Genomic DNA, 21,409 nt, shown 5'->3' with positions numbered 1-21,409 from the left:
AACAGAGGGTCCTGTGGCACCTTTGAGACTAACAGAAGTACTGGGAGCATAAGCTTTCGTGGGTAAGAACCTCACTTCTTCAGATGCAAGATTCTTCTTCTTGCATCTGAAGAAGTGAGGTTCTTACCCACGAAAGCGTATGCTCCCAGTACTTCTGTTAGTCTCAAAGGTGCCACAGGACCCTCTGTTACTTTTCACGAAGTGATCACTCTATATCTGACCTCTCAGTCCTCATCCTCAAAGAAAATCTGCACACCTTCAAAGGACGAGCCTGGGAGCTTAAATTCACAACTTTGCTAGATACTAAAAATCATGAACTGAACAGAGTCACTGGATTTATGGCTTCTTACAATAATCTGTAAACCACTTAAACCACCCCACAGCCTTTTCCCCCCTTTCCCCTCTCCCATGACTGGTGAGATGTTAATGGGTCACTTCATCTTGAATGGTCCCTTGAAATATGTTAACTACTTATGCTAAACAATCTGTTCTACCTTGTATATAGCTGTGACACTCTGAGTACATTTCCCAAACCTGAAGAAGAGCTCTATGTAGCTCAAAAGCTTGTCTCTGTCACAACAGAAGTTGGTCCAATAAAAGATATTACCTCACCCACATGACTCTCTATACCATTGTAAGACCCCATTGCTATTATAAAAATAATCATGTTCAGACTTGGCTGAGGGACATTGTCATGGCCCACCCTTGTTATAACACAGGATGTTTTTTTTCCTGGGTGCACTGTGGAAAGCCATGTAAAGGATGGGTTCTCAATCTGAGGATCAGCACCACCACCCCTGGATGGCCAGAGGGGAGTCCTGAAATATTTTTCTTTTTAACCTAGGGTCACAGTTTGGCAAAGGTTGAGATTCACTGATAGAAAGGACCCAGGGGAATGGAGAGCTTATCTTAGGAAAGGAGACTAAAAGAGCTTGGCATGTTTATCCTAGAAAATTGAAGGCTGAGAGGGGATATGATTACTGTCTATAAATACATTGGGGGATAGGGGTAAATACCAGGGAGCGAGAAGAGATATGTAAGCTAAAGGACACTGATGGCACAAGAACAAATGGATATAAACTGGCCATGAATAAATTCAGGGTGTAAATTAAAAGAAGGTTTCTAATCATCAGAAGAGTGAGGTTCTGGAAGAGCTTCCCAACAGGAGTAGTGGGGGCAAACAACCTGACTAGTTTTAAGACTGAACTTGATAAATTAGTGAGCAGGATTATGTGACAGGGTTGCCTGCAATAGCAGAGGACTCAACATGATGATCCTGGAAGTCGCTTCCAGTTCTATGTCCTATGCCACTCTGCTTTAGCCTAAGGCTCTAACAGGATTAAAACATGGCTCCCTAACATGAGTAAACCGTGCTTTTTTCTGTCCCCACACTCAAAAAGAAACTATGTTATAAAATAGCTGGGCCACCACTGTGTTTCCAAATCATCTTTAAATGTGTTTATTTCTGGAATATAGAGCAGCTTAAGTCATTCTTAAAAGGTAATTTTGTCTTTTTCATCTTTGCATCCACTTGCACATAAATCCCCCATTAGCTCGCTAGTTAAATAACAGTTTCCATGGCTTTCCTGAGTCTATATAATTACAGGAAGATTGCTAGTGACAGCATCACATTTATTTGTCAAACTACACCAGCCGTTCGTTGGTAAATGAAGTGTCTTTAAACTATACCTTGACAGTAGGTGTTACATGTGCTGGAATTAATGAAGACTTAACCAGCTGGCTCTTATTTCATTTTGTGCAGTTCCCAGACAATGTGACATCACTGTCAGCAGCTCACAAGGAGCCCTCCGATTGTGCCCCTGTAACACTATTCTGTTACACAATACGGGAAAGGAGGAGCAGCCTCTCCTACCACTTCGTATAGAGAGGAGCAAGACAACTTAATAATTGATGGGAGCAGGCGTGATCGCCTACCTGGAAACCTGAGACAACCTAGAGGATGCTGCTACAACCAACTATTGCCCTTCCTGGAAGGAACAGGCAGTTGGCCAAAATGATTCTCAGTGCAGGAATTAAATGATTTTTCTTCAGGGGTCTAAAGAGCAAGAGTATTTGCTTCCCCTACCTGCTCTAATCAGGACATCTAACGGGTCAAACATTGTTACCTTGCCACTAACCGACTGTGGAAAATGCAATATATTTTACATTATTTACATTAAAAGGAAAATAATTAAGGGCCAAATCCTCGTGCCAGCCTGATAAGCTGGGCAAGTGCTGGACACAGGAGTATGGTGGGGTGGAGCAGGAGGAACCCTCCTGCCAGGCCATGGAGCTGTGCTGCTGAGGCTCTGCTCCCTTCATGTGCCTCAGCCACAGACTGGAAGACCAGAGGATGCCCATTCCCTGTGTTTCCTCCCCAAACATTGCCCCTAGCCTCTTGTCCAGGAGAACCGTACCAATTATGCTACCAGGGAACCCTTCCTAGCTGTGGAGGCTGGGGCGAGATTTGCTCCAAGTGAATGACATTATAGGCCAGTCAGCCTAATTTTGATACCTGGAAAGATATTGGAATACATTAACAAAAAATAAATTTGTAAGCACCTAGAGTCAAATAGGGAACAGCCAGCATGGATTTATCAAGGACAAGTCATGCCAAACCAACCTAATATCCTCCTTTGACAGGGTTGCTGGCCTTGTGGATGAGGGGAAGCAGTAGATGTGATACATTTTGATTTTAGTAAGGCTTTTGACAGTCCCACATGACATTCTCATAAGCAAACTAGGGAAACATGGTCTTGATGAATTTACTATGAGTCTATGTTGGAGGAAGGCACTGGAGTAACAGAGCTGGTGAAGAGGAATTTTCTCTTTATCCACAGAACTGCACACTGCAGTATGGGCAGTGGCAGGTTATGTTTCCCCACAGTGCCTGACAACATAGCTCATCCTTCACCTCGTGTTGGATCAGCAAGGTGCTGAGCACTCTGGCCTCAATCCAGCAAAGCACTTGGGCATGTGCTTAGCAAGTGCATTGATAGATCAAGGCCAGAGTGCTCAGAACCGCACAGGACTGAATCCCTGGGGAGCTTGCTGATCTAGGTGTAAATTTTCCACGGTCCATTCACTTGTTGGCCATTACTGAGACCTCCACCAAGGGCATCAACTAGAAGCAATGATGATGATGGGCTTTTTGCGGTATGGTCAGAAGTGCCAATCCTCAGGGGAAAAAAACCCCATTTCTTTTGAATGTTTGTAAACTCTGACTAAAAAAAGAATCAGACATGGTTGAACCAGACAGCCCTCAGAATCACCATGAGCTCTGGCTGCTGTGCTTGGTTGTAGTCAGCCAACTCTGCTTTGAGGTTTAGTAAATTATTTCCATCTATGCAATGGCTTGTCTCTCCAAATACCATTGGGAAAGTGGATTAATTTGTAAGCTCATTGGAGCGGGACCATCTTTTTGTTCTGCGTTGTACGGTGCCTAGGATAATGGAGTCCTGGTCCATCACTGGGGCTCTTAGGTGCTACCACAATATAAATAAGTATTAATAATAATTGTTTGCTATTTAGTTTGCTGTGTATATTTTGCAGTAAAAATTCAAAAGTTAAAAGACAGATTCCCCCCAAGTCCATTTATTGCATGTTTTTGGCACAGAGATCTTATTGGTCTTAGTCCCCTTTCTAGTCTGGTCATCTCACAATTCTGAGGCTAGCCTGAACAATGCCACACAAAGCACATATAGCAGACATGATATGTTTTCTGATGTTTCAGTCCATCAATAAATAAAACCCTTCTGACAGTCGCGTTCTCAGTTTTAGGTCAGTTCACATTTCAGTTATTTTACAACCTACATTTCCCAACACCTCATTGTGAACCTAAACCAGGCTATGCATAAGATTACCTTCTTTTCAGGAATGTAGAAGCCATTTTCTTGCAGTTGATAGCTGTATCTCTCTAGTACAGTAATGTGTTTTCTTTTTTAACAGGATTGTACCTTCTTCACTCGGAAAGAAATCCTTCGGTAAGTAGATCATACTCCATTCTTCCTTCATAATTTGTATGGAAAGGGCCAAATTATGCTCTCCTCACTCATGTGAGGAATCTCAGTAAAGCCAATGGGACTATTCATGTGAGTAAATGAGCACAGGATTTGGTCCTAAAATGTATCTATAATATACAAATGTATGAACTCACCAATACTCTACTAGCTAGGGAATCAGTTCTGCTACTGTTCTTATTGTCATACTGTTACATTGGCAAGACAGGTGATAGCAAAAAACAACTCTTGTAGTACCATGGCAGGGAAACTCAGGGAAGTCATTCTTCTGTTGAATGCCTGCCAACTTGTACTGTCATCTAAAATAACTTTGTAATTGCTAAACCTGCTCAGTTTAACCACTAAGGGCCCCATCCTTTCTTGTTAATGAAAGTTGTGCTATAGACTTTAGCGTGAGCAGAACAGGTGGGCCTGAAATTGCAGTAACATTAAAATGTGTTGGGTTATGGACAGCTTAATTTTCTTGAAGATACTAGGGCCTAATCCCATCCTTCTGAAGCGGGCAAAAATCTCATTGACTTCAGTGGAGGTGTTTTGCCTGCATCAGTAGTGCAGGATTGAGCTATACTGCGATCATCTGTGAGAAATGGCAGGTAAAAGGTTTTTGTCTTTGCAAATGTTAGGAGCTGTGTTGAGCTCATGAATAAATGTGTTCTGTATGGAAAACAATTCTTTGCCTTTGCCTTTGCCTTGTGTCTGTAAAACTCCATGAGTCAAATGTTCAATGAGTTCTGTCCACAAAAGACTAAATGGCTCCATGATGAGTACACAGTTATTGGGAAAGTGGAGGTGAGTTTTAGCCAATAACTTGGATTATCTCTCTGTGCACAGAGGAAAGGATGCAGTCCTGCCCTGGGCTTCCTCAAAGCTACTGAGAGATGCATCCACTTATGCTGGGGCTGAATGTGTCCCAGGTCTCTACTGTCTTTAATTTATTATCTAAAATACTGCAGGGCTGTGGGAGAGCATTTCTGTGATGTGAATTGGCTAGATTGTGCTAGCTCTGAGCATGTGTGCAAGGGTGGGAATGGGTGCAAGGGCCAGACAAACCCAGTCCCTGAACACAAGGTGTGAAAAGCTGTTCCAAGCTAGTACCAAGACAGGCACTAACTTCTTCAAATGTAGTTGCAACAGGAGTAGCAGCTGCTATGCTCTCACCTTAGGCCCCCAGACATTGAACCTTTCTCAGGTGCATCCTGTGACGGACTCGGTCACAGAGACCTCCTTGGGACTGTCACCGGATGTGCTGAAACTACCTCTGAACCCATTTTCCCTCCCAGCTTGGGACTCCAGAACCCTGTCTTGTTGAGCCAGACACTCTACTCCGCTGCAACACAGACCCAGGATCTGAACCATGCCCCCAAAGCTGCAGACTTTAACCAAAACTGCTCAGCAGGTTTCCTATCTACAGGACCCAGACACTCAGCTCCCAATGGGATCCAAACCCAAATAAATTTGCTTTACTCTGTATAAAGCTTATACAGGGTAAACTCATAAATTGTCTGCCCTCTATAATACTGATAGAGAGATATGCACAGCTGTTTGCTCCCCCAGGTATTAATCACTTACTCTGGGTTAATTAATAAACAAAAGTGATTTTATTAAGTATAAAAAGTAGGATTTAAGTGGTTTCAAGTAATAACAGACAGAACAAAGTAAGTTACCAAGCAAAATAAAGCAAAACACGCAAATCTAAGCCTAATACATTTAAGAAACTGAATACAGGTAAATCTCACCCTCAGAGATGTTCCAATAAACTTCTTTCACAGACTAGACTCCTTCTAAGTCTGGGCCCAATCCTTTCCCCCGTACAGTTCTTGTTAGTTCCAGCTCAGGTGGTAACTAGGGGATTTCTCATGACTACAGCTCCCTTTGTTCTGTTCCACCCCCTTTTATATCTTTGGCACAAGGCGGGAATCCTTTGTCTCTCTCTGGATTCCCATCCTTCCTTCTAAATGGAAAAGCACCAGGTTTAAGATGGATTCCAGTGTCATATGACATGTTCACATGTCCTGTGAGACTTCATTACTCACTGGCTGGCACCCACATATACAGGAAGGCTTACAAGTAAACAGAGCCATTTACAACCAATTGTCCTGGTCGATGGGAGCCATCAAGATTCTAAACCACCATTAATGGTCCACACGTTGCATAATTACAATAGGATTTCAGAGTAATACTTCATATTTCTAGCTTCGGATACAAGAATGATACATTCATACAAATAAGATGAACACACTCAGTAGATTATAAGATTTGTAATGATACCTTACAGGAGACCTTTTGCATAAAGCATATTCCAGTTACATTATATTCACACTCATAAGCATATTTCCATAAACATATGGAGTGCAACGTAACACATGCCCCCAGAAGTTCCTGCTGGGATTAGGCAGCTCTGCACCATCCCACAGGTTGTGATTTGTTGTAGGCCTGGCTGTAACTTCTTTGAGAAAGCGTTCCTCCCCAGTTGTGTACCCCCAGGAACGATATGTTATCATTACAGCTGGAAAGACATGTCATTTCTGTGTTCAGTGTACCCTACAGAAAGCCATGCAGATAAAATAAAAATGAATGATAATTATATGTCCAGTCAAGGCTGCAGGACTCTCAGTTCTGCTGAAGAACAGCAACTTAGACAATAACAGAATTTGTCACAATTGGTACAGAGGAGTGAAGTGAGCACCAAACTAATGGACAAATCGTAATGTAACTTTTAGAAATTGTTCAGTGATATTCCTGGGAGTTTGATATTGGGAGAAAGCATATAGCTTCCTGTGAAAATTCAGCCTATTTATGCAGACATGGCAGCACTGTATTCATCAAGAGCTCTGTAAAAATCAACTGATGTTGCACTCCTGTTGCACAGGTTAATTTGATCCTCATATGCACACACACACACACTTTTATACACATCTCTAAAATGAACTTCTAATGCCACTTCCCTCTGTGGAACTCAAAGCACTTTACAAACATTAATGAATTAATTGTAACTGGACTACACTCCTGTGAGGGAAGTAATTATGATGATCTCCATTTTAGATAGGGGAAACTTAAGGACAGAGACAGGGCCAGTGCAAGGAAGTTTCGCGCCCTAGGTGAAACTTCCACCTTGCGCCCTCCCCCCCTCCCCCCGCGGCAGCTCCCCACCCCCCCAGCCGGGGGAGCCGTGCGGCAGCTCCCCACCCCAGCTAACCTCTGCTACGCCCCCTCCCCGAGCACGCTGTTGCTGCTCCACTTCTCCCGCCTTAGAGCGGGGGCGGCGTGCTCGGGGAGGAGGCGGAGCAGAGGTGAGCTGGGGTGGGGAGCTGCCGCACGGCTCCCCCGGTTTTTTGGCGCCCCCAAATCTTGGCGCCCTAGGCAACCACCTAGTTCGCCTTAATGGTAGCACCGGCCCTGGACAGAGAAGATAAGTGACTTGCCCTGTTTCATACAGGAAGTCTGTAGTTAGGACTGAGACTGTAGATAGGACAAGGCATCTATAGTTAGGAATGAGTTAGGACTAACACACAGCTCTCTTGATTTCCACTCCTGGGCTTTAATCTCAAGACAATTCTCAGCAGCACAAGGGTGGAGAATGCTTTTGATCATTCCCATGTTGCTGAAGGAGGTACTGTATGTGGATAGAATCTGGAGAACAAAAGGCCAGAAAGTCTGACTTAATTTCTGAGGAGAATCTATTAAGAAATATTGATCAGGGAGAAGGCTATAAAACTCTTTAATAAGTTAGAGTCTTTGACATATAAGCTGGAGTTTGTTACAGCAGGCATCCTTCTGATGCACTCTTAGGTAACACAAAGTTAAGTGGTTTACGTTCAAGGTTCTGGTCGGCTGTGAGTTCCAATTTCATAGAGACATGTTAACAGAAGGTCAGAATGTTTGAACCTTTTTTAGGTGTGGTGATTTGCCAAGCCTTATTCAAAGCTGCCTTTCTCTCTGGAGTCATTTCTGTCTCTCCTATTAGTTCATTTCTGAGGGCATGCTGGAAACACTAGGTAATAGAACCAATAGCCTGAGAGAATCATTGACTTCATCACCGTCAGAGATGGGATGAATTTCTGCTAGACATACAATATGCAGGATAGGCAATCCAGAGAGAAAAAACTACAGACCAATGAAGAATTCAGAACACCTGCATTAAAAACCTGGCTGAATATGTCTCGGATGACAATCAGTACTAATGTGTAAACTAAATTTGTGGCAAGAATTTAATATTTGGAAAAAACAGATGTAGGCTCAAAAATGTGGAATCCCAGCAAAGAAAGGAATTAAGGATTTAATTTTCTTCATTAAAGTTCTTATTCCCAAACTGCTAAAGCTGAACATGCAGAAGAATTTTTTTTTCTTATCAGAAAAAAATTGCTTTATACCCAGCCCCCTCACAGCCCTGCACCAGTGATCAGCTTACTTCAGCTGTCTGTCCTCTGGGCTAGAATCTCAGCTGTGCCGAGTCTAGACTCACTGCAGAGTGGGAAGGAAAGGCCATCTTTGAGCTTCCAATTCTGGGGTATCCTTGGGTCAAAATGGCCCCCAGCATAATTTAGAGCAGCCTATGGGCTGTTCTAAACTATGCCATCTATAGTGGTCCCAAGGTAATCACAGTAATCTCAAAACTGGCAAATTGTAGCTATTATACATAATTTAGAACAACTTGTGTGGTCTCATTGCTCCGCATGGCACAAATCTGTGTAATATATGGGTTCATGAAATTTGAACAAGCACAGTAATGACTGAGACGCTAATGACATTTAACTGGATTTGAAAGAGACAAAGTAAGAGAGCAAATTTCCAAGTACAGATCATGGTTAGTATGTTATTGTAGGGGAAACCCTAGTTAAAACTCCTGATAGGTGTCTGTACAAAGAAAATATTTCTGCAATAGCAACTAAACAGCTGGAGAAATAGTGAAAATGGAATAGGTTCAGATGCTTATATGATTTACAAGCTCATTTGAGCAATTCTCTGGGTTATTATTGATTACCAAGCACATGTCCATTTTATGTGCTACTTGCTGATGTGGCAAGCAATTGAATCCATCCTTTGTTTCTATAAAAGTAAGGCTAACTGATTAATGTTGTCCTGCTCCAGCTGGCTGATTGAACCCACAGCCAATCTAACTGCATTGACTGGCAGTTGTCAGTGGTGATGAATCTCTATAGCAGCAATGAAGTAATTTGTTCAACAGGATCCTCCCACATGTTAGTGTTCTTATCTCTTTGGCCCACCGCCAGATTGGTTGCCTTCTGGCATTGTCTAGGTCTCTCGTCCCTGTTACACTGACTGGGTCTCATCATACAAAGGATTTGTGCAGTTGTCAGTTTCTAGGCTCAGGAGGTTTTCTCCCGATGACTCTGAATTAATAATATTTTACTTCCTTGGAATCATAATCATCTCGATTTTTTTTAAATTACTTAGCCTTTGGTTTTAGGAAGGCCCCTTCACAACGATCCCTGTTAACATTATGTGATTTTAGTCTCACAAGCTGGGAAGTATTACCTAGTGTGTTTGATCTTCTTAAGCCAGCTGACAGAAGGAAAATCTAAAAGATCATTTGTAGAAGATAAGATAGGTTTCTGCTTATTGTGGTCATTGTTTGTCTCAAAAACTTTTTGATATGTGCAGCCATATATTTCAGTGGACAACCTAGAGATAAATTGAAGCGAAGGCAGATGAATTACATCACTTTTGTTAAAGCAAAAGTTTTGTTTGGAGACTTTTCCCTATAATATTTCATTTAGTGAATCTAGCTTGCGGACGGTGATGGACTGATGACTCTGGGGACAGAGGTCTTTGTCCATAGTTAGAGAGCAGACAGTAGCAATACAAGCTTCCTCATGCTGCCCTGTCAATGTGCCTGATCCCTGACCTACAAGGGAACGCAGGGACTATGGCTGAGATTCTCAAAGGTATTTAGGCACCTAATTCCTATCAAAGTCAATGGAGTTACATACCTAAATATCTTTGAGGATCTGGAATTATACCCATTTAATCATTGGCCTATTCACCGAGACTGATAGAAGGAATGCAAATGTAATGGTGTTTTGTATGATCTGGAGCATGTGCACTATGACAGAGAACTGGACTGAGACCATCAACTTATTTCACATAAACCGTAGAACAGGGGTCAGCAACCTTTCAGAAGTGGTGTGCCGAGTCTTCATTTAGTCACTCTAATTTAAGGTTTCGCGTGCCAGTAATACATTTTAACGTTTTTAGAAGGTCTCTTTCTATAAGTCTTTAATATATAAGTAAACTATTGTTGTATGTAAAGTAAATAAGATTTTTAAAATGTTTAAGAAGCTTCATTTAAAATTAAATTAAAATGCAGAGCCTCTCGGACCGGTGTCCAGGACCCAGGCAGTGTGAGTGCCACTGAAAATCAGCTCGCGTGCCGCCTTTGGCACGTGTTCCATAGGTTGCCTACCCCTGCCGTAGAACAACCTTTAAAATTGGTAGGGACTATTGGTCACTACTGACTTGGGTCAGATATGAATGAGCAACCTAAGGAGATAGGTTCTCTGTCGCATTATCACTTCCCCGATTCATCCAATTACTCAGCTATATTGTTTTAACCTACGGTTCAGACTGTGCTGTTGTAATGTCAGGATCCAATCACTTTGTTATGGCGGCATAAATACTTTTTGTCAGTAACCGTCTGCTCCATATAAGGTCCTTACAAACAATTTCTCATGTGCTTAACTTCAAGCAGGCAAGCATTGCCTCTGATGTCAATGGAATTACTCAGGCTTAAAGTTTAAGCATGTGCATAAGTGTTTGCAGGATCAGGATTTAAGAGAATGCATCAGGGGAATAGCACTGCACAGGTTTATTATACAAAAGCCAAGGTTTTAATAGTGGTCTCTCATCAGCTGAGACACAGTAGCAATTCATTTCAATGTTCCTGGCATTACAGGGGCAGAAGAGCCACCAAACTTACATGGAACAAAAATCAAGTGTCTCCTCGTCTTACTTAGGGAGGCACAGTGACAATGGGTCTCCTCTCACTCCTTCTAAGAGGCTGGCAGGCGAAGAGTTAATTCCCTAAGTTTCCTTCTCTCTACTTTGTTGTGTGCTCATAGGGTTGGTTAGTATTAGGGTATGTGATGATTCTGTAAAATTTAGGCTCTGTTTCAGTTTTATTTTTTGTTTAATCTAGGCAATTTACCTGGGAGGTAGGCACACACAAAAAGACTCAGGAGGAGGCAAAAGACAACCACAAAAGCATATTTGTCATGGTTAGTTTTGTGAAAAATCCTTCGTGCTCTCTTCTCTTTTGTGGAGTTTTCTCAATACGACTAAACTAGCGTGAGCATCACCCTTCCAAGCCAGTGAGTGGGCTCTATTTCCCGCATGTAACATAGATGGTTACACAACATGCTTATGTTTAGCTTACAACAAAATATCCAGTAACATACTTGGTCCAAAATTTAGATCTTGTGTCAACAAACCTTTACCAAATGTAAGAGCACTAGGAATGTGGGTGTGATTTTTGTAATTCTAATGGAAAACTTTTGTCTTCTTAAAAAAACTAAAACCAAAACCATTCCTCAGAGGTGTCTGCATCCCAAATGATGCAGTCTTGTGCTAGAGCATGGAACCTAAAATTGAAACTTGTATGAAGGATGCAGAGTTAATTGCCACTTTTGAATATATGAGTAACAAAAAATTGTATTTGATTAGATAGTAAGCTCTTTGGGCAGGGGACAGTCTTTTTGTTTGTTCTGTTTATACAGCGCTTGGCACAAGTGATCCTGTTCTCTGAGTGGTGCTCCTAGATACTACAGCAACACATAGTAATGATATTAGGAAAATTGGAATTGCCATAACAAATCAGACCAGTGATCTCTCTAATCCAATACTTGGTGTCCAACAGTGCCGGTGTCAGCTGTTTCTGCGGCAGGTGCAAGAAACCCCGCAATGGGTAGCTATGGAATAACTTGGCCCCAGGGAAGGGAGATTGGAAAATAAAACGTTAGTTAGATGCTTGTAGATTTCAAGGCCAAAAGAGACCTTTATGACCATCTAGTGTGACCTCCTGCATAGCACAGTCCCTACAATTTCACCAGCTGTAACCTGCATTTAGTTTAACAGGGATTGTTTGTGATCTGAAGCATGAGGGTTTATATTCCACTATTGCCAGCCCCAAACATTGAAAAATCACGAGTTAGAGTCTAAAAGATCATGTGATTTCTAAATACAAGGTTTTTAGGGTGCTTTTTATTCGGTTTCTGGTTTCTGAGCTTTTAGAATTTACATTTTCATGCTTTTCCCGCAACCACGAGGGCTAGTAACTGTTTTTAAAAATGAAAGCTGAGATTCTCATGTAATAACATGACTCCAGGAGCTGGGGCTATAAGAAAATCAACAAATATTGTGAGACTCTTGATTCAATCATAAGTTGGCAACATTGATATCCCTCCCAAAACTCTTGGTCTTTTAAATATCCTTATTATAACTCTGGACATTCTTAGCCATATAAATGTCCAGTCTTTTTGATTAGTTTTCTTCATTGTCCAAGCTCAGTGAAATGCAAAAATTAAACAAGCAGTGAGAACTAAAATAGATCTTTAAAATACTTTCATCTAGAACAAGGTAAGATGTCAGTAGTACAGGGAAGGAAAATTGTTTTAAAATAGGATCGTGCTCAGAATCCTTCCTTAATATTAGGAAGTCAGAATTTGTATATAATTATATGGAAACAATCTATGGGCTTCAGAATTATTTTCTCTTGCAACATGTATAAAGGCACATAAGTCTTAGCACTGTATGTTGTCAATATCACATGTACAGCTTTGTGTAGCAAATTACTCAACCTGATCTGGACAGTGCTATGGTTGAAAATTCAGGGCTAATTTATCAAGGATAATTGACCCTGAAGAAATCTGTGGCCTGTATTGCTTCTTATTCTGCTACTAATTTGAAAACTATAATGAGGAAAAATGACATACAAGTTCTTGTACTGCAAAAATATATGGTGATCTAATAGCACATTAGTAATACATAGTCACAGATAATGGATGAAGATGAAGAACAGACTCCTACAAAAAGCTGACAGGCAGCAGTTTATGTATCAGTACTCTGGGGGAGGAAGGGTTGGGTATGTGCAGTATCAACAAGATACGACCTCACAGAACATGGGGCCCTTGGTATTGATGGCAATAGCTAAGTGTCTAATTTTGTAAATAAGAGCCACAGGTTCTTTCTTTTTACTCCATCGCCCCTAGGGGATCTCTGGGGCAAAAGATCTCTCTTCCCCTCTGATCTGGGCATAGGGCACAGTATTCCAAGTGGCCCACTTCTGGAAACATATTACATTTGCCTTTTTCAAACTTTTATAATTTTGGCACTTACTCTTGAAGAAAAATACCTAGTATTTCCCCCTGTAAGACATATTGTGATATGGTATAGAGGGGCTCATGGAGTCATTCCTCCAACAGAAACAGATGCCCTGTTCAGGGATCTACATGCAGATTGGGGGATAGAATTCACCTCCTAACCCCAGGGCAGGGCACGAGGAAGCAATCTAATCTAGTTGCAGAATACTAGATGGGAATCAGAAGACTGCGGTTCTGCTCCCTGCTCTACCACTGACTTGCTTATATGACCTTGGGCAAGGCACTTTATCACTATGCTTTTCATCTTTAAAATGGAAATAATGAATCTTATACTCGTTTGTAAAGTGCTTTGAACTCTGTAAATGAAAAGAGCTTTATAGTAGCTAGGTAGAATTATTTCTAACATACCTATCACCTAGATCCATAGGCTCTGCAGCCCCTAAAATCCCTAGGCTAGAATAGGAGCTCTGATTCTTGGGCACCCACTAGATAATGGTTTGTGGACATCAGATTGGCTTTTATTGTGGACCATTGGCTACACCCCTTCCCTTTGCCCAAACTCTTTCCCTTATCCCCCGGGTGGAGCTTGTGTGGATCGCAGTTAAACCACTGACAAGGGGTGTGAAGTGCACCTGATAGGTTGGATTGAAATTCACCACTCAGCAGATGGGTCTAACAAATCTTTGTTAAGGCAAAACACCAGCATTCAGGGATCAGTTAATTACAATTGGGCAGCATATCGGGACAATCTCACTATTGTCTTTCCAGCACTGGACAATTCACAGCTTCTACTTCCCTTTATTAAGCTGATTTTATATAGCTTTTTGAGGGTTTTTTTAATGCATATGTATTAGTTTCTCATTTCTCTATCAGTTCTCGAGCCCTGTCAGTAAAAGTATTGTGCCAACTTCCAACTTTATGCCGGTCTTTTCTAGCTCTGTAGTTGCTTGCATCTTCTGTTTTCCTTACAAACTTGATTACTCTGCAATTTCTTACACATGCGGCACACTTAAGGTGACCAGACGTTTCGTTTTTAAAGGGACAGTCCCATATTTAAGCCCTCCTGCAGGTATCCCACTTTTTTCTTAGAAAAGGGCAAATTTTCCCAGATTTTCTGTCTCCCCCCGTCAGTACTAGCAGGTCCTACTGCTGGGCGGATCCTTGCTCACCAGCTGCCAGTCGACCAGCGGTGAGTGGCAGGGTCCAGTGACTGACGATGGGGATGGGTGTGCAAGGCTTATGGCGGGGTAAAGCTGCAGCATGTGGGTCCGGTTGCTCCCCCTGCTGGTCCATTAGCACAGCCCCTGCTGCGTGCCGGTTCTCAGACAGCAGGACCCCCCCCCCATCCCATTTCCGGACAGCACTGGCTGTGAGCTGCGGTGGCTGGTGAGTGCAGGTAGGTGCCAGGCAGTGGCCGGTTACATGTCACCTCTGCTGCCTACTCACTGTCCGTTTATGTGCTCCCCCTCTTGCTGTCCTCTCCCTGCTTTACCCCTTCACTGCCCCCAGCCCCACTGCTCCTCCATATCCCCAACGGTGGGGTGCATTCTGCTCCCAGACCCTAGTTGGAGTGCTGAGTTCACCAACAGCCTGGCCGGCAGGCTCCTTCCTTCCCCCACTACCTCTGGCTGGGCTGGCGCCCTGAGAAAGCCCAAGACCCTCCGGACTGGGGCACTGTCCATGAGGAGCCAAGCCCTGCATGTGCCAAAGCCTGGCACAGCACTGGCATGGGGAAGTCTCTCCACCCCTCATTTAAGCTCTGGAGTGGCAGGGGGGAAGCCATTTCCAGCCTGTTCATGGCCCAACCCTGTAGGCTCCACAGCAGCCCCCTGGGCAAGGGCTTAGCACCCTTTTCACCCGCTCCGTCCCCTAGGCACCCTCCCCTGCTGAGCCACCTCTCTGGCTGGGTTTGCTGAAGCCCCTGCAGTCAGGTTCCCTGGGCCCTGGGGCACAAAATGCATCCTTAGGGCTTAACCCCTTCCTGCCCATGCTGTAGTCGGGGGACAGGTCACAGCTGGGTTCTGTCGGTGGCCAGCAGCAGCCTGGAAGTGTTAGCTGCCTTCTGACACTGCGTGGGCAGGAAGGGACAAGCTGCTTCCAGCCATACGGGAGCGGGGGGTGGGAGGGAAGAGATGAATTCTGCAAAGACACGGGCCAGGTCATCCCTCCCTCCCCCGCCCCCTACCTGCCCCATGGCTGGAAGCAGCTCCCATCCCTTCCCTCCCACATAGTGCCGAAATGCTGCTGCTGGCCACATTCTGATATGAACCCTGGCAGAAATCTGGGGATGGGGGGCATGCAATCCTGTGTGGCCCCACACACGTTGCTTCAGGAAGACACGGCACTTGGTACCAGGGGAGGTGGGTCCATCCTGGGAGCCCTGCCGGGCATGGAGGGTGGAGAGCACCAGACATGGAGGGTCGAGTCGGTCGGTCACGCCCCCATGTGAGAGAGATGTACGGGAGTGTGTGTGTGTGTGACCTCTCCTCGTGTGAACCCTAAAGCTTTAAAGATAAGAAGATAAATAAAACTAATCCAACTATGCCGTATTTCTTTTTAACAGGGGCTCAGTCAACTTGATGTTAATCTGAATGTTTGTACTGCAGAGTGCTGATTGCCATTGAACTAGCTTGAACATGAGTAATTTTACCAGGGGTCCCGTATTCAGCATAGGGAGATATGGTCACCCTAGCCACACTACATATGGTCAAATTGTAAACCTTTTAAATCCCAACAGGCTTCTGTCAGGCCTAAATACACCTTCACTCCCAACAATAGGGAGCTGTCTACTCTTGTACAGTGGAGAACAGGGCCTTCTATGCCTATTGGCGAATCTTCTCCTATCTGGATAGTACACTGGTATGAACAGAAGAACATAAGAATGGCCATTCTGGGTCAGACCAAAGGTCCAATCAGCCCAGTATCCTGTCTACCGACAGTGGCCAATGCCAGGTGTCCCAGAGGGAGTGAACCTAACAGGTAATGATCAAGTGATCTCTCTCCTGCCATCCATCTCCACCCTCTGACAAACAGAGGCTAGGGACACCATTCCTTACCCATCCTGGCTAAAGCCATTAATGGACTTAACCTCCATGAATTTATCTAATTCTCTTTTAAACCCTGTTATAGTTCTAGCCTTCACAACCTCGTCAGGCAAGGAATTCCACAGGCTGACTGTGCACTGTGTGAAGAAGAACTTCCTTAAAAGCTCTTCCTTCAAATCTAGGGCTTATAATCAATAAGCCTCTTACTGAATCAGCTGATGGAGGTTTTTTCTTTCTGCTGAAAGGCTGGATGGCTAATGGATTCTGCAGTACCATTGATGTCCTTGCTTAGTTTTCATTTTGGGTTCAGTTCCTCTCTGTTTCCAGAATCCTATCATTTATGCCAATGGTAAAACCAACATGACCTCTTTTTAAAATTGAACATAAACTAGCAACTGAATTTGTCAATGTGAAAGTCTTTGGGAATGCTCAGGAATCAGCTCCCTTGCTTGCCTGCTAGGCTAACTTGCAGTAAGCTGTCATGGCTATGCTTGCATCTACTCCATACAAGAGGATTCAATGTGCTTTCCAGTTTCATTCATGCAACAACTTGCGATGGGCCAAATTCACACCGCCCCTCTTACACACACATAACCCAAAATAGGGGGCCTGGAGAGGAAGTGCGGGGTACTCCGAGCCCTACTTCTGGCTTCATCAGAACCAGTTCAAGCTCTACAGTTAAAACTGTGGAGTGGGAGACTGAGTCGAAGTGGGGGCTGGTGCAAAGGAACAGGATTGGCTCATTCATAGGCTCCCTGATGCACCCCTCCCCCCATTTCACCAAGATCATTCCAAGCCTTGGTAGAAGTAAAGGGATTGGAGGAGAAGGCCTTAAGTTCACAGTGGCTGCTTTTACAGCGTGGACAGGACAAGGGATGAGGTCAGGTCAGGACAAAGGCTGAGGCTGAGGCACCACTTCTCAACACTTTCCACTAGAGCTCCTGTGCAGTCTCAGCCAAAGATAAAGTTACCTGCCTGGCAGAGAACCTACAGGAAGGCGTCAGGAGTTAGCGAAGATGGATTATCTCATAGCGAAGGTCACTGAACTGAGACTAAGGAGGTCAATCCTTGTGTCTGCCATAGATGTCTTGTGTGACCTTGGACAGGTCACTGAATCTCTCTTTGCTTCTATTCTCCACCTATAGATACGGGGATAGATAATACTCGCTCTGTCTGGCTTGTCTATTTCGATTGCAAACTCTGCAGACATAGGTGGTAGGAACTAGGGGTACTGGTGGTACTGCTGCACCCCCTGGCTTGAAGTGATTTCTATCATATACAGAGTTTACAGTTTGGTTCAATGGCTCTCAGCACTCCCTCTATACAAATTGTTCCAGCACTGCTGCAGATCAGGGAGAGTCTTTTACTGTCTGTATATACAGTGCAGAAGGGCCCTGATCTTGGTTGAAGCCTTTAGGCGCTGCTGTAAGATGAATTGCACATAGTACTACCCCCAGCCCTCCCTTTAAGTGAATACTCTTTCAGGTGCATGGAGCCTCGCTAACTTAGGGAGGTGTAATTCACCAGCATTGGTTAAACCTGGCTTTACAAGTCGAGTGATTAAAGAACTGGGAAAGCAATGTACTGAATGTTGCAAATGGAAAATTGTATTTAAATTAGAACCCCTCAATGAATCAGGGAAATAGATGTTTCTAGAAATCGGGGGAGAAATGTACAGAAATGTAAACAGAGCACTGTCTTGGCCTGCTCTTATCAATTCAGTAAGGCACCTGGGGATAAGAGATGGCACTAATGACACCAGAAATGGTAACAATTTAGTGTGAAATTCAACTCGCTGCATTGTCCTGTGACAATTATCTATTGTGATACATCACAGTCTGACTGCCACAAAACCCTAATATATCCTGAGTATCATAACAGAAGTTGTGAGGAAGCAATATTTCATACCAGGCTGTCATGTTTCCCTAGACACACAGACCAAAGCATGCTCTTACAGCCTAGATGACTGCGGTCACCTAAAGAAAACAAGGGGCTGATCCTCGGATAGGACTCCATGTGGGGAGTGAGGGAACCCCGGTCTAAAAAACCCCCTTGCAGGATCTGGGCCAAAGAGAGAAAAAAGCGCACATCTCCATGAGAGAGAGAAAGCAGAGTGTGAATCTCAGATCCTTGCATTACACAGAAAAAAAGGCTTGTGAAAATAGACATTCTTGGAGCTAAAGCTGGGGCTAAACCCAGTGAAAATGGGTTATTCCATAGGCCGAAAAGATGCTCGTGTCTGATGCACAGTGTCTAGAACAAAAACTTGAGAATAACACTATCAAGGGCTGAAAATCATGGGAGGGAGGAAGAAAGGAATGGAGGCTTCTTCGGAGCCTCATGTTTCCTCCTCCTACTAGTGTGACGGTTCTGAGAAACTTTATCTATAACCAGCATACATTATCTGACAGACAGTAACCCAATCAGTGGCATTTTATTTACTGTATAACTGTCTTCATTGAGTGCAGAGTATTATCTGCAGAATAGATCAGAGTGGGAGTCAGTTAACTTCCTGTTGCTAGTGTATGATCTTGGGCAACTGACATCCTCTTTCTTTCTGCCATAGTTTTGCCATCTGTATAATGGGGATAGTACTTACCTGCTGTAACGGGTTGGATCACAGAAATCCCCTTGGGACTGCCAAATGATATGCTGAGACTACTTCTAACCCGTTTTCCCTGCCAGCTTGGGACTCCAGAACCTTGCCTGTTTGAGCCAGAAACACTAGCCTGCTACAAACCCAGACAGAGGTCTGAACAACATCCCCCAAAAGCTGCAGGCTTAACTGAAAACAGCTTAAGAAGTGTTCCTGTCTCCAACACTCAGATGCCCAGCTCCCAATGGGGTCTAAACCCCAAATAAATCCATTTTACCCTGTATAAAGCTTATACAGGCTAAACTCATAAATTGTCCACCCTCTATAACACTGATGGAGAGATATGCACAGCTGTTTGCCCCCCCCCAGATATTAATACATACTCTGGGTTAATTAATAAGTAAAAGTGATTTTATTAAATACAAAAAGTAGGATTTAAGTGGTTCCAAGTAATAACAGACAGAACAAAATAAATTACCAAACAAAATAAAATAAAACATGCAAGTCTAAACTCAATACAGTAAGAAAGTGATTACAGATGAAATCTCACTCTCAGATATGTTCCAGTAAGCTTCTTTTACAGACTAGCCTCCTTCTAGTCTGGGTCCAGCAATCACTTACATCCCTGTGGTTACTGTCCTTTGTTCCAGTTTCTTTTAGGTATCCTTTGGGAGTGGAGAGGCTATCTCTTGAGCCAGCTGAAGACAAAATGGAGGGGTCTCCCAGGGGCTTAAATAGACTTTCTCTTGTGGGTGAAGATCCCCTCCTCTCGCCTATCCAAAACCAGCTCCAAGATGGAGTTTTGGAGTCAAATGGGCAAGTCACATGTCCATGCATGACTGAGTTTCTTACCAGCCAGGCCACATTCTCTCAGGAAACTGATCAACTGTTTCACGGAGGCTACTTAAAATTAAACAAGTACATAGCCAATATACATAACTTCGAATACAAAAATGATACATGCATACAAATAGGATGAATATATCCAGGAGATCATAACCTTTGCAGAGATATGTTACATGGCATATCTAGCATAAAACATATTCCAGTTATGTCATATTTACTTTCATAAGCATATTTCCATGAAGCATTATGGGGTGCAACATCACACCTGCCTACCAGGGCATTGTGAGGTTGAATTAACTACGCATTGCAAAGTGCTTTGAGAGCTTTGGATGGAAACTCTTTGAATACAGCTGTTACGTGTTGTAATCACTGAGTATGTCTCAGTTCTCCAATCACACTTTTACTTAAATTATACTAAATTTAAATTTTCTGCTGAAAGATGACTGAGTACACTTACTTCCCCTAAGACCTATACACTATGGAGAAGGATTTAAAGTCTAGATACCAATAATGATCTTAAAGCTCTGAGTCAACAGCATGGACTTCATTCTAAACAAAACATTGCCTCATTTTGGTGATGGTCAATGCACAGGGAAGATTTGTTTTTTTTAAAATAATTTTAAAATGTATTAAAATAATTGAGTGCAGAGATTAAGAACAAGTTAATTTAAAAAAGTGTAAGGCCATCAGAATAGGCAGTTGCATCCTACACATAGCAACACACTTGCTGGATAATATTTTCTACTTATGACTAAGGCCACGGATTTAATGTAAAAATGTGCAGATATAGACCAAAGATCAGTGTGTGTTAGGTGTACCCCTCTGTACGCAATCCACAGAGGATATGAGTCTGTTACAGTCCTCAGAAACAGCCCTTGACTCTTTGGCTCTAGAGGTAGAGACTAAAGCATTTTGCTCTGGGAGCCCCTAGCTCAATCTTTGGTCGTGATCAAAATGGAAATAGTCACACAGAACCCGGTAGGAACATGGGTCTATTCAGACCTTTCTATTGTCTTCTTGCCTCAGAGCCACACAGATTCTGTGCAGCTCAATCAGCAGTGAAGGCATGTGCACAACCTGTCTCTCCTATAATTGCTGATGGTAACAAATGGTTAAATTGTCCCCTGTAAGGCAGCCGGTGAGCTATGGTATTTCTGTTACGTGTTTTGTCAATCTAATTTTCCAGCAGACAAGTTTTTATTCCGGTAATAATGTTTCTGTTAGCAAACCCGTCTGTCTCTATTTCTCCCTCTAGACTGGTATAATTTGGCAAATTCCCAACCCTGCAAGTACAGGTGTTCAGGAATGCTTGGCTTTCCCAGCCAGAACACACCAATTCTGTAAATAAAAGTTATAATGCTTGAGATGGACTGAGCCTGGCCAGCAAACTAGTGGGGGAACAAGGTGCCAAACAGCATGCTGCAGAGGGGGTGGGCAAATGCACCCAACAAGCCTCAAAGCCTGCAAAGGAGGGAGAAACTGGTGCGTTCTCTTCTCTGCCCCGTATACTACAGGATCCCTTTTGTGCCTGCCTCCCAGGGGGGTGAAAGATATGTGCTGCTCAACATA

At 43.3% G+C, this 21,409-nt stretch overlaps 1 protein-coding gene across 2 annotated transcripts in view; it reads left to right on the top strand.

The window, feature by feature from the left end:
- CIB2 (calcium and integrin binding family member 2) overlaps nt 1-21,409 on the top strand; it is a 145,161-nt gene that overhangs the window by 55,544 nt on the left and 68,208 nt on the right. For both annotated transcript variants that reach the window (XM_054041035.1, XM_054041034.1), the window contains exon 2: nt 3,949-3,983. Coding sequence is in view for 1 of the 2 variants with exons in the window: in XM_054041034.1 (XP_053897009.1) it covers nt 3,949-3,983 (35 nt within the window). In the remaining variant the exon portion in view is untranslated. The remainder of the gene's footprint in view (nt 1-3,948; nt 3,984-21,409) is intronic.

Source organism: Malaclemys terrapin, chromosome 10 (assembly GCF_027887155.1).
Source record: "Malaclemys terrapin pileata isolate rMalTer1 chromosome 10, rMalTer1.hap1, whole genome shotgun sequence".
Lineage (NCBI taxonomy): Eukaryota > Metazoa > Chordata > Testudines > Emydidae > Malaclemys > Malaclemys terrapin.
This window is presented reverse-complemented; position numbering and strand designations above follow the sequence as displayed.